The sequence below is a fragment of the Rhinoderma darwinii genome, chromosome 3 (assembly GCF_050947455.1).
Source record: "Rhinoderma darwinii isolate aRhiDar2 chromosome 3, aRhiDar2.hap1, whole genome shotgun sequence".
NCBI lineage: Eukaryota > Metazoa > Chordata > Amphibia > Anura > Rhinodermatidae > Rhinoderma > Rhinoderma darwinii.
The window spans coordinates 234,603,275-234,615,803 of NC_134689.1; the positions used below are offsets into that span (position 1 = coordinate 234,603,275).

The 12,529-nt window shown below is 42.5% G+C and overlaps 1 protein-coding gene across 1 annotated transcript in view; it reads right to left on the reverse strand.

The window, feature by feature from the left end:
- Positions 1 to 3,364: 3,364 nt before the first annotated feature.
- LOC142749464 (carboxypeptidase A2-like) overlaps positions 3,365 to 12,529 on the reverse strand; it is a 59,298-nt gene continuing 50,133 nt past the window's right edge. Inside the window, exons 6-11 of the mRNA XM_075857527.1 lie at positions 9,476 to 9,574; positions 6,620 to 6,730; positions 6,010 to 6,100; positions 5,688 to 5,887; positions 5,370 to 5,454; positions 3,365 to 3,636 (exon numbers count right to left, since the gene is read on the reverse strand). Of these exons, the coding sequence (XP_075713642.1) occupies positions 3,449 to 3,636; positions 5,370 to 5,454; positions 5,688 to 5,887; positions 6,010 to 6,100; positions 6,620 to 6,730; positions 9,476 to 9,574 (774 nt within the window). The 3' untranslated portion in view covers positions 3,365 to 3,448. The remainder of the gene's footprint in view (positions 3,637 to 5,369; positions 5,455 to 5,687; positions 5,888 to 6,009; positions 6,101 to 6,619; positions 6,731 to 9,475; positions 9,575 to 12,529) is intronic.

Sequence of the window (12,529 nt, forward strand, 5' to 3'; positions counted from 1 at the left end):
ATTCAGCCTAAACGTATCCCACTGTACGGTATACCCTGGGATACATCGCCCAGGGAATGGCCCTGGCGAAACTCCTGAAATCACTGTCCATAAATGGACAGTGACGTTAGTAGCTTTCCAAGGGCTGGAGCTTCTACTAGTTCTCTGCCCATGGACTACGGCGCTGTTCCTGATGTCCATATTTGGATAGTGATAGTGATGTCTATCTACCTATCTACAAGTCCACGGTCCAGCAGCACCAGCGTTTTAAAGTATTGTGCATGCCTCAGGGATCCAACTAAAGTTCCCTATCCAATATCCAAAAATATACAAAAGTAGGTAGCACTTCAAGTAATGGTGAAAAAAGTGAGTTTATTGGCACCAGGGCGAATAAAGAAACACACTTTTTTTCACCATTACGTGGAGTGCTGCCTACTTTTGTATATTTTTTGGATGTCTATCTATCTATCTCGTCCATAATAAAGATATTATAATAATCATCTATCTAAATGATTTTTTGTGTCATATAAATAAAGATTATTTATCATTTATATTTATATATAGTATAATTTTAGGCTGAGGCTACATTGCGACTTTGGTCGCGACACAGGTCGCATGGCTAAAGATTACTATGTTCTGTAGCTCACATGGCAAGTAATAACAATGAATGGGGTCGCAGTCATTTTACTTGCAATGTAGGCTACTGGACAAATGTGATTTTTGGCCATGGGACCTGTGTTGTGGCCAAAGTCATAGTGTAGCCCCAGCCTAGAACCATACTATATAGCAATATATATGTGAGCGTTTAGATAGATAGATAGATAGATAGATAGATAGAAGGAAAAAAAACGTGTTTTAATACTACTATTATTATTACTGTTCCCCCTCTCCTGACAGCCTGCCAGGACAGGGAGAAGTTACAGCAGGTCTGCGGGGGCAGCACGTGAGAGGGGTGGGGGTGCTGCGATGAGGGGGGGGCCTGCAAGGGTGGGCAGGAGGCCCATGAGGTGTTGCTAATCCCACGGGCCCCTTTTTTTTATCCATGTGGCCGGGCCCCTGACGGCAGTACCACTAGTACTGACCTGATGGCGGCCCTGAGTGTCAATACTGTGTGTAGTGTTTGTGCGTTTGTAGTGTGATATGCGTGTAGTGTGAGTGATGTGTGCAGGGTATGAGTGAAATATGCAAATTGTCTAAGTAGCGTGTATGGCACACGTGTCTAAATTGTGAGCGACATGTTTAATAAGTTTCCAAAATGTGAATGGTGTGTATGCATCTAATGTTTAAGTGCCGTCTTTGCAGCATATGACAGGTTGTGTGTAGTATGTAATATATGAGGGGTGTGTGCAACATATTACCAATGTATGAGTGGGGTATGTGTGGCAGGGTATGTGCGGAATGTGTTAAATGTGTGCGTGCTGTATACATGACATATTTATAAGTATGAATTACAATTCTTTTTTTTTAAATAATGTTTGTATAATAATTTATATTATATCTCTGCATCGCTTTGTTGTCATCAAAGGGAATAGGGCCCGGACTCTCTATTTGCACAAGGACCCTTTGCTCTCGGTGTCTGCCTCTGACTAACCGCAGTGGTGATTTTGTGAATGGAGACTTTACCAACTTCTTGCAACTTGCCCAAACAGGAACTAGGCAGTGGTAGGCATGGAAGCACAACATTTCTTTGAAGCTACAGGAGGGCAACAGTGATTTTCAATCTCCAGTAATGCTCCTTGCCGTCACTAGGGTTGCTAATCAGCCGGTGAATTACCGGCACGGCCGGTAATTATTTCTTACTTGCAATATTAATTGCCGGTAATATTGTAGATGGGTCAGGGGTACAGGAACTTACCCCTATTAAAAGGAGGTAGCTGTTTCTAGGGATTATAAGTGACCCGGCGACATCTATATAGCCCCATATACCCCTGAGGACGCTGGTACAGGGCAAAACATGTCAGGGGGCTTTGTTCTATGATTTTAACCCTAATGTGATAATCCCAGTATTGACAAAATTATTCCCATTGCGGACTGCAGTCGCAATTGGAAGCATTTCTTTGAATTTGTAATATTGCAATTAGCTGAACCACCAAGGTTATATACCTCTACCTATATTAGTCTAGGGATTCACATTTAATTTTAATCTGTCTTTGGCCATAGTGTTAGTAATAAGTTATGTTTTATTTATTGTTTAGAAATCAAGTAATGTGGAAATAGGGTTTTTTTCCTCTTGGAAATTTATATTAAATAATACAAAGATTTTTACCCACCACTTACTAGGGTCCAATTGTTACTCTCGTTATATGTTCTGCTGAAAACCCAATAAATACCCTTGCATTTAATATATTTCCTGTATATGACCAACAAAAATGCATTTTAATATATTCTTAGTTCTGGTGCATACATGTTTTTTGGTTTCAGCCAGTAACTATTAGTAGACAAGGGTGGTATTAGGTGATGGTGATTATAGGAGAGCCGCTACTACAACGCTCATAGATTTATTATTCTATTGTTTGGTGGTAGCACACCAATGCATTATAGAATTTTAGTGTAAATGATAATTAAAAAAAGAAATTGCATTTCTTTAACGCCCCCCCTCGTACAAAAATTGATAAAAGTAAAATGTGATGTTATACTAAAAATAGTGTAATGGAAAAATAAAACTCATCCCACAAAAAAAGCCCTCGTACAGCTACATCAACGAAAAAATAAAACGTTATGACAGCTAGAAATGCATTGAGGCAAAAATAACATATTTCCAGCATCCTTGATGCCAAAATTTGGCTGCGTCCTTAATGGGTTAACAGACTTTTGAATTGTTTATGTATGGTCATATGGTCTGCTTTATTAAAAAACAAAATACTGTTCCAAATAACAATCTGTATACATGTATAATTGATGTTTACTATGGTTAATGAAATTATTTTTACCACAAAAATAATGTCTAGAAAAAAGTAGCACAGAAAATTATAATTTTATTACTATTTATACACAAAAATTGCTCATTAAATAAAGAATTAAAAAATGTTATGGCTTTTTATTGGTTAAAAATGATCAGTTATAAATGCATACAGTGATTTTTGGTACAAACATTCACTTTCGGCTGTATTGGTAAATCTGCATGTATGGTCCCATTTTAGCAAGCTTAGGTAGTTTTTTCCAGTAGTGCATGATATTGCACACAAGCTGCTACCTCACCAGACAACATTTGACCAATGAAACATTTTAAGGTAAAATTTTGTGATATGAACTTAATATTCATAAATGTATTGTTTTGGTGTTTTAGAATTTGCAATATTATCTGTATTTCTGTATACACAATACTAGTGTCTGCATATGGAGAATTTTTAAGAAATCAGTAAAAATGAGAGACAAAAAAAAAAAAAAAGGTTAAACATTTTCTTTAAATTTGAGAAACATATTTGGAAATGTTATTGCTGTTGTTGTGCTACTGACTATTGGTTCCTGTTTAATAAGGGTTGTCTCTTATGTGCTCTAGAATTTTCTTCAGCCCCAACCAGGTCTCCTGGGCTGTCGGCACGATTTGAGCAGATGGAAGCATAAAACCATAAAATCCTGTATCTCTAAGCTCAAAGGCAAATGAATATTTTATTCCAATGTCGTAGGTCCAGTCAATGCTTCCACCACTAGCTTGATCTAAAGGAAAAAACAAAAGTTATATTAAGGGGTTTTCCACTGGAAACCCATTTTCATGTACCCTATTAGGGAATTTTAAGTTAACAAAAGGGGGACCTCCTATTCAGGATCCTCATCTTTTGGCCAGAGTGGAAAGCGGTTACAAGGTTCTCTTGCCCTGGAGGACTTCTCCAGCTCTCCATTATACAGACAACCCATTGTAAATAAGCACTTAAAATTCCCCCTTGGTGGCGCCGCAAGAAAATTTGACACTGAATGCCAGTTTTCCCCACAGATTATAGCTTCTGCTGGAGATACCAGTAGAGGGACACTTTGCGACCTGCTTGTTAAGGGACCCTTCTAAGTAGAGTTTGGACAAAATGGAGAACCCCTTTAGCTGGTAAAATATTTTCTAAGTGTTGCAACAAGCAATATTACACCCTTGTTCCTTGCATTTACTGTATCTAATAAGCCACCATTCTTAAAGATATACATTTTCTATTGTGACAATATACAGCAAATAACATCCATTTATAAATAAGAAAGTCAAGGGTGTCACTAGGCCTGTATATCTCTGGAACCGGGAGACAGGTGTGGAAATGACTGGATTGCTAGGATTTTTTTACTAAAATAAAAAGATCTGAGATGGACAATGCACTTGAGAGAGCACATCACAGAGCAACACAAGCAAAATCACTGGATCACAAGGGATGAAAAATACACCTCTAGATCGCCAGACGTTGCACACATGGGTATGCTCACATGGCATCTGATCAGGCTGAAAAATACAAGCCTAATTTCAAGAGAAAACCGCCTCTCAAACCAGGCGTTTTTGGAGCTAATGTTCAAAGTGTTTTTGATTTTTGCAAGTGTTTTTGAAGTTCTTTTTTGAAGTGTCTATGGGAAATGGGAATATTCAGCTTGTAAAACACTTTAAGGAAGTGAGTGACACGTCACTTCTTCTCTACCAAGTATATTTTTACGAGGTGTTTTTAATTCAGCAACGTAAAAATATGCATCATATGAACTGCACAGTTTGAGCTGCACAGTGTATTTCCTATTTGAAATCAATGGGAATCTGTTTGCAGTGGTAATTCAATTAAATTTCGGAGTGTAAAACATGCGTTTTATGCTCCAAAATATGACTCAAAATAAGCTGCATGCACATTCCCTACGTTTCTGAAGGATGGCCGCTGGGTCATTAAGTTGGCTACATTGAATCAATAGTGGATTATAGAGGGTTGGCACTGAACCGCCAGTCTTTAAGGCATATCAGTGGCACACCAGAAAAGGACACTACACCAGAGAATATCTAGGGAATGACACTGATTGCAAGAGTCCTGAAGCGTCACACGGCATCCGCTATAATAAATGCGCATGTATATAATGCAATGATACCGTTACTCCTTCAGAGGCAAAGTCTCTCTTTCTGGTGCCTCTGATTTACATAACAGAAAAAGGTCTTGCTTTGACGCGACCTTCTCTATAATCTTTTTATGCCTTAACAGGGCAGATGGAAAGGGGTTCTCCAAAGGGTATATAATGTACAATAGTGTGTGCCTCTAAAAGAGGTGGGTTAAAATATTATAGTACCCCTTTGCAGTTAAAGATGCCCCTGTGGTGCAGTTTGTATAAATGTACTATATTAGATGTATAGATTGATCAATAACCACCCGTGAATATGTCAAGAGTTCCAGTGTAAGAACAAATGAATAAATAGCACTTAGTAATGTTATGTTACTATATATACTTACAAATAGTGGAGCAGATTGTTCCAACTGTATATTTGGTGCCATACATAGAGCTCAATGCACTAGCAGCAGCTTTTCCCACATTGTTCTACAGAGACATAACAAATATTTAATCATAGTGATATTTCTCATTATATGACAAGTTCAAGGAATTGCCTATACTATTAACTCTTACACACTGCTTTCTATAGACTCGCATTATCAGGAGTCAATTAACTATCAATGTATAATACATTTTAAATCTTTTTTTATGACTGATCAAATATTTGTCACAGAAGTTGTGAAAGTGAACTCGAGATTCTTAGTTTGGCACTAACTTACAAGTTCTGTAAAATGAGCCGGGTTGGTGCACTTATATCCATAAGGGAAAAGCAGTAGCTGGGAGTAGCTGTGGATGCTTATGAACCCTTTGATTTTGCCATGTCCTCTAATAAAGTTGGCGACCGCCTTTACTTCCACCTCAGACTCTGCCCTTGATCCATAGTATGAGTCAGAGCAGGGGTCTGAACTGGCTCCTGGACCTACAAAGAATTGAGAAGTGAGAAAGTAATGAACATAAAGTATTATAATGATAAAAGAAAGACAACATCCTCTTGGGTATTTAAATGCGATTAAGAACAACGGTTTGTGAAATCTTAGTTACCCCCAAAGCCAGCATCCCAGTTTCTGTTGGGGTCTACACCAACACATCGGCTACCACTGACAATAGAGCGGGTTTTACGCCACAGACGGTCCTGATGATAGAGAGAATTACATTTATGCAGTGTTGCACTTTAACTTATTTCAATATGTTCGTTTATTTGTTATAAGATGACATCATCATAATCTTAACAAGATAATCGTGTATCTAATTTGTATAGTATAAGCCAAATGTGCTTGTGGCATTGTTATGCTATAGCACTGTATGCCATACACTGTAATTATTGTAAGCAATAGCAGCACAAATAATGTAGAGATCAACTTTAAATATGTCTCTTTTGGTAGATATTTTAATGTGATTTTAATAAAACTTTGCAAATAAAAATGTTCAAGATCAAAGCATTGTTGCCTGCCATTCTTGTTTGCCAGCCATGTTTGCTCCTACATCCATTCTATGTTACCATGTTAAGAAAATGTAAAAAAAATAAATACGCAAAAGTAAGTAAAGATAGTTTGAAAATGAACTCACTATGTCTCCCTCTACTTAAAATATAGTGTATCAGCAATAATAATAATAATAATAATAATACACAGAATGGCACTTGTATACTTACTTTTGTGTGGGAGTAGACATATCCATCAGGATTTGTGACAGCCAAGAGAAATACGTCATAACTGTTGAACAGAGAGGTTACAGATGCATCCTTTCCATAGTCAAAAGCAAGCTTTAAAAACGGAAAACTAAGAATTACCATCATATGTACAATCCTCAATGACCATAAATATTTGTAAAGACGGGGTAGGAAGACAGACAGGTGAGCCCTAATCTACCCGCCACTCAGTCCCTGCCTACTTGCAACGGCCCGTCCTAGGCGACGGCGTACAACTGGGCGACGGTCCCTACTCTCACTATGTGCACGACTGACAGACAGACAAGGGTACAAAGAAGCTAAGGGAGAAGGGGTAGATGCCCACGGCAACACCATGAGCTACAAGAGTAGTGAACGAGCCGAGTCAAACCAGGAGTGTACGAGGTACCAAACGCAGAGCAGGAGAGTAGTCAGTAAAGCCAGGGTCAATATGAAGCAGAGGACAAATAGTACAAGCAGCAGCAGCAGATCCAGGAAACAAGCAGAATCACAGGCAAAGGAGAAGCAGGAAATGCAGGTATAAATAGAGAGAGGGCGGGAGCTAGCTCCGTCTGGCCAGGCTGTGATAGGCTCTCCCACTCCTCAGCCTGCCAGCCTGAGTGGTAGAAGAAGGAGTCAGTCTATCAGACTTAGGAGCAGGTGCAGACTGACTAACCACGCGCGTCGACACAGAAGCTGTGTCTGGCAGATCCTTTACTTCAGATCTTAAAACTCATCAGTACCACAATTTGTAAAAAAATAAATAGTTTATTGATTTCATTGAACATTTAAAAAAAAATTAAAAAAAATAAGTGTGTGTGTGTGTGTAACTATAGCTGTATCAGCTGCTATGGGGCCCAGAGGAAGAGGGGCCCAGTCAAGTGCAAGAAAATCATTAATTTTTTTGGGTGGAAAACCAAGTGACCTTGTGTTTTCTATCTCATGTGTGGTCTCTTCTCTGTTACATGACACTGCTATTTATCCCTTGTTTATCCCCCATCTAGGTGGTGGCGGGGGGCACCATCATTTATTTTTCACCCTTATGACTTCCGTCTACTAAACATTACTTATTAGAAACTGGACAACACAGGGACAGCCATAAAAAAAACACATTCTTACAACATTCAAATAATTTCAGATTCCATAATCCAATGCAATTTACAGGAGTGACATATATGCTATAATTTGTTGTTAAGTATTTCACATTATTTAGGAGTCAATATTACAATTCATTGTTTTATAGTAAATAAAAGAGATTCTTTGTTGGGTGTGTGGCCAGAAGCGATTTGGGATAGATATGTTCTCATACTGCTCTGCTTCTTTTGCTGATTATATAGCCCAAATCTTACTATTACCGACATGGGTGACATCAAAAGACCAATTCAGATGTCACTTAAGAGATCCAGGGTCATTGCCATGTACTGTTGTCACTTTCGGGGGACGATTGGGACACTTATCACAGAGAGCAGCCTACAGACAACCACCTCATTCCCCTATTTGTGGACGGTAACCAACCTCTCTACCGGGGGTGTAAGGGCACCTCTACTGCACTAACCATAACACTGTTGGCAGTCCTGCATCCCCATCATGGGCACAGGCTGAACTGCTGCGCTTTTGCCACTTGCAGGACTGCTCACTGGATTTGACCTCTGGTTTTAAACATTTGGTATGCTTCCTGTACTATGGAGCTTTTCCCCCTTGATATATTGTAAGATTGTCACTAAGGGTGTGTTCACATCAGCGTTGTCTTTCCGTTGAGGGGATCTGTCTGAGCTTTCCATCAGGGTATCCCCTCAACGGAAAGGCAAACAGAAACCTGTTTGCATCACCATTGATCTCAATAGTGACGGATAATTTGCTAATAGTTTCCGTTTGTCACCGTTGTGAAAGGGTTACGTTTTTTTGACGGAATCAATAGCGCAGTTTTTTTTTAAAGTCTGTGAGATGGTGACATCTCCTCTGAAAAATGCAGGAATTTAGTCCACTTTCCGCAGCAGGAATTTTCATGTTGCAGAACGAAAAATACGCATCGCAGGTGAATTTCAGGACTGAAATTTTACGCAGCGTGTGGATGACATTAAGTCATTCACACCCACTTTGCTGCTACTGTATTCTGCTGCGTATTTTCTGTCCGCAATGCCGGACGGAAAATACGCAGCAATCCCGTTACGTGTGGACAAGCCTGTGGACCTGACGGCTTCAGTGACAGTGCGTGCTACGGGTCTGTGACATACAGGATCCATCTGTAATGGATCACATGTAAGTTATGAACTTAGATGTGATCGTTCACAAGTGGATCATGCGTGTCAGGGACAGGGAGGACCCGCCGACTCTGAACCTGTCAACGGATTCAATGTAAAGTGAACGATACAGCTGTCCTGTATAGAGAATACACAACAGCTCTGTCTCCAAAATTAAAAGGAATTTTTAATAAAAACTATTTACAAAGTTACACTAAGCAATTTTTTTATTTTTTTTTTAAATGCCCTTAAAAGGTATCTTGCACTAGTTATACCAACATGACTATGCATTTGATTTATCACTGCATTACTGCTCATCAGTTGCATGTTATTCTTATGAACCACTTTTACTGCGTACAGTCCGGCTATACTTCTTCCTAATTATCAGAACACAATATTAGCTTGTACTCTGCTTTATGTATGCTCCATCTTATATTATAATGTATTAACTACTCTTTTTTTCCTCTTTTAAACTAAATTAATGTGGTAGGGTAATGATTTTACTACTAATGACAATACATTTAGTGAGGAAAAGAAATCTAACAAAAAGGTAATAACTCACTACAAGTCCTCAGACTGTCTTCATATTGCTGACAAATACCTTGTGTGCAGTCCAGAGAGCAGTAGCCTGGGTGACCCATTCACGGGAGTGGATGCCAGCATCAATCCATATCCCAGGACGGTTAGCGCCAGTGCTGAACTGTAATATTAATAGGCGTTTAAGTAACACAAATATATTTCTAAACATTTAAATAGTTCACAGTAGGGATGTCACGACACCAGCATTTGGACTTTGATACCGATACTTAGTGTAGTATTGCGATTCTCGATACCAAAACGATACTTTGCCAACAATAATATTAAAATAAAAGTCCTTCCATTTTCTGATGTGAGGCGCGAGGTGTGATGAATTTTGAACCTCCATGTGCCTCACATTAATAGTAATTAACCCCATGTTTCTCAGTCATAATGGACAACATTTGGTTAATGTGTGAGGTAGATGATGGGGTTATGTACTATTAATGTGAGGCATATGGAGGATCAAAATTCATAATACCACGTGCGTCACATTAATAAGTGAAAGAAAGCAGTTTTTATTTTTGACAGCGTTTACATTATAAAAGACTCTATAAATTTTGTTGTGCATATTATTACGGTCGCGACAATACCGAATGTGTGTATGTTTTATGTATTGAGACTTTTATTTTAATGTTTATTGTAAAAAATGTGTATGTGGATTTTTTTCATTTTATTTAACATTATTTTATTTTTTTACTTTTCTATTTTTAAACTTTAATGTACTGGCATATATCTATATGCCAGTACATTATCCTGTGCACTGATAGTACACAGGCAGTTGTTAGGACATAAGTATGCCCTAATAACAGGAAATATGGTCAGACACAGGGCCGCCATCAGGAATTTCAGGGCCCCATACAGCTAAATTTTCTGGGCCCCCCCTTTTACTGCTCGCGGGAAAAAGACGCCGACGCCTCCCATTGAAATCAATGGGAGGCATTTTCGGGCCGTTTCTTGACGAGTTTTGCAACGCGGTTTCCGCGTCAAAAAACTCGTCAAAATACTCCTTGTGAACATAGCCTTACACGTATAAATTCCCTGCGAGTGGTGCAGCACCCCAGCCTAATGTATAATGACATTCTGCAGCTTTCTGTCTTCCTGCTTCAGTTCCTCATGATTTTCAAGATCTCTGCCTGCTGTCTGTGAATGAGAACATTAAAACCAGTCCTGGCTTATTACTTTCACAGCTGATGGTCTTGTTACAATGTATCAGTGTAGATAAGAGCCCTCTGCCTGGAGTCCAGCACAGGAGAGGGGTTTGTGCTGTTGCTGCGTTTAGCTCACATATGATTGACTGATACATTGTAACAAACTTTCTTATATACAACATTAACGCCATACAGCCCCCTCTGTAGAGAACTCCATACAGCACCCCTTGTAGAGAACGCCATACAGCCCCCTCTGTAGATATCTACAGGGGGGGCTGTATGGAGTTACCCACAGGGGGGGGACTCTGTATGGCGTTACCCACGGGGGGGGGACTCTGTATGGCGTTACCCACGGGGGGGGGACTCTGTATGGCGTTACCCACAGGGGGGGGGGACTCTGTATGGCGTTACCCACAGGGGGGGGGGACTCTGTATGGCGTTACCCACAGGGGGGGGGGACTCTGTATGGCGTTACCCACAGGGGGGGGGGACTCTGTATGGCGTTACCCACAGGGGGGGGGGACTCTGTATGGCGTTACCCACAGGGGGGGGGGGACTCTGTATGGCGTTACCCACAGGGGGGGGGGGACTCTGTATGGCGTTACCCACAGGGGGGGGGGGACTCTGTATGGCGTTACCCACAGGGGGGGGGGGACTCTGTATGGCGTTACCCACAGGGGGGGGGGGACTCTGTATGGCGTTACCCACAGGGGGGGGGGGACTCTGTATGGCGTTACCCACAGGGGGGGGGGGACTCTGTATGGCGTTACCCACAGGGGGGGGGGGACTCTGTATGGCGTTACCCACAGGGGGGGGGGACTCTGTATGGCGTTACCCACAGGGGGGGGGGGACTCTGTATGGCGTTACCCACAGGGGGGGGGGGACTCTGTATGGCGTTACCCACAGGGGGGGGGGGACTCTGTATGGCGTTACCCACAGGGGGGGGGGGACTCTGTATGGCGTTACCCACAGGGGGGGGGGGACTCTGTATGGCGTTACCCACAGGGGGGGGGGGACTCTGTATGGCGTTACCCACAGGGGGGGGGGGACTCTGTATGGCGTTACCCACAGGGGGGGGGGGACTCTGTATGGCGTTACCCACAGGGGGGGGACGACTCTGTATGGCGTTACCCACAGGGGGGGGACTCTGTATGGCGTTACCCACAGGGGGGGGACTCTGTATGGCGTTACCCACAGGGGGGGGACTCTGTATGGCGTTACCCACAGGGGGGGGACTCTGTATGGCGTTACCCACAGGGGGGGGACTCTGTATGGCGTTACCCACAGGGGGGGGACTCTGTATGGCGTTACCCACAGGGGGGGGACTCTGTATGGCGTTACCCACAGGGGGGGGACTCTGTATGGCGTTACCCACAGGGGGGGGACTCTGTATGGCGTTACCCACAGGGGGGGGACTCTGTATGGCGTTACCCACAGGGGGGGGACTCTGTATGGCGTTACCCACAGGGGGGGGACTCTGTATGGCGTTACCCACAGGGGGGGGACTCTGTATGGCGTTACCCACAGGGGGGGGACTCTGTATGGCGTTACCCACAGGGGGGGGACTCTGTATGGCGTTACCCACAGGGGGGGGACTCTGTATGGCGTTACCCACAGGGGGGGGACTCTGTATGGCGTTACCCACAGGGGGGGGACTCTGTATGGCGTTACCCACAGGGGGGGGACTCTGTATGGCGTTACCCACAGGGGGGGGACTCTGTATGGCGTTACCCACAGGGGGGGGACTCTGTATGGCGTTACCCACAGGGGGGGGACTCTGTATGGCGTTACCCACAGGGGGGGGACTCTGTATGGCGTTACCCACAGGGGGGGGACTCTGTATGGCGTTACCCACAGGGGGGGGACTCTGTATGGCGTTACCCACAGGGGGGGGACTCTGTATGGCGTTACCCACAGGGGGGGGACT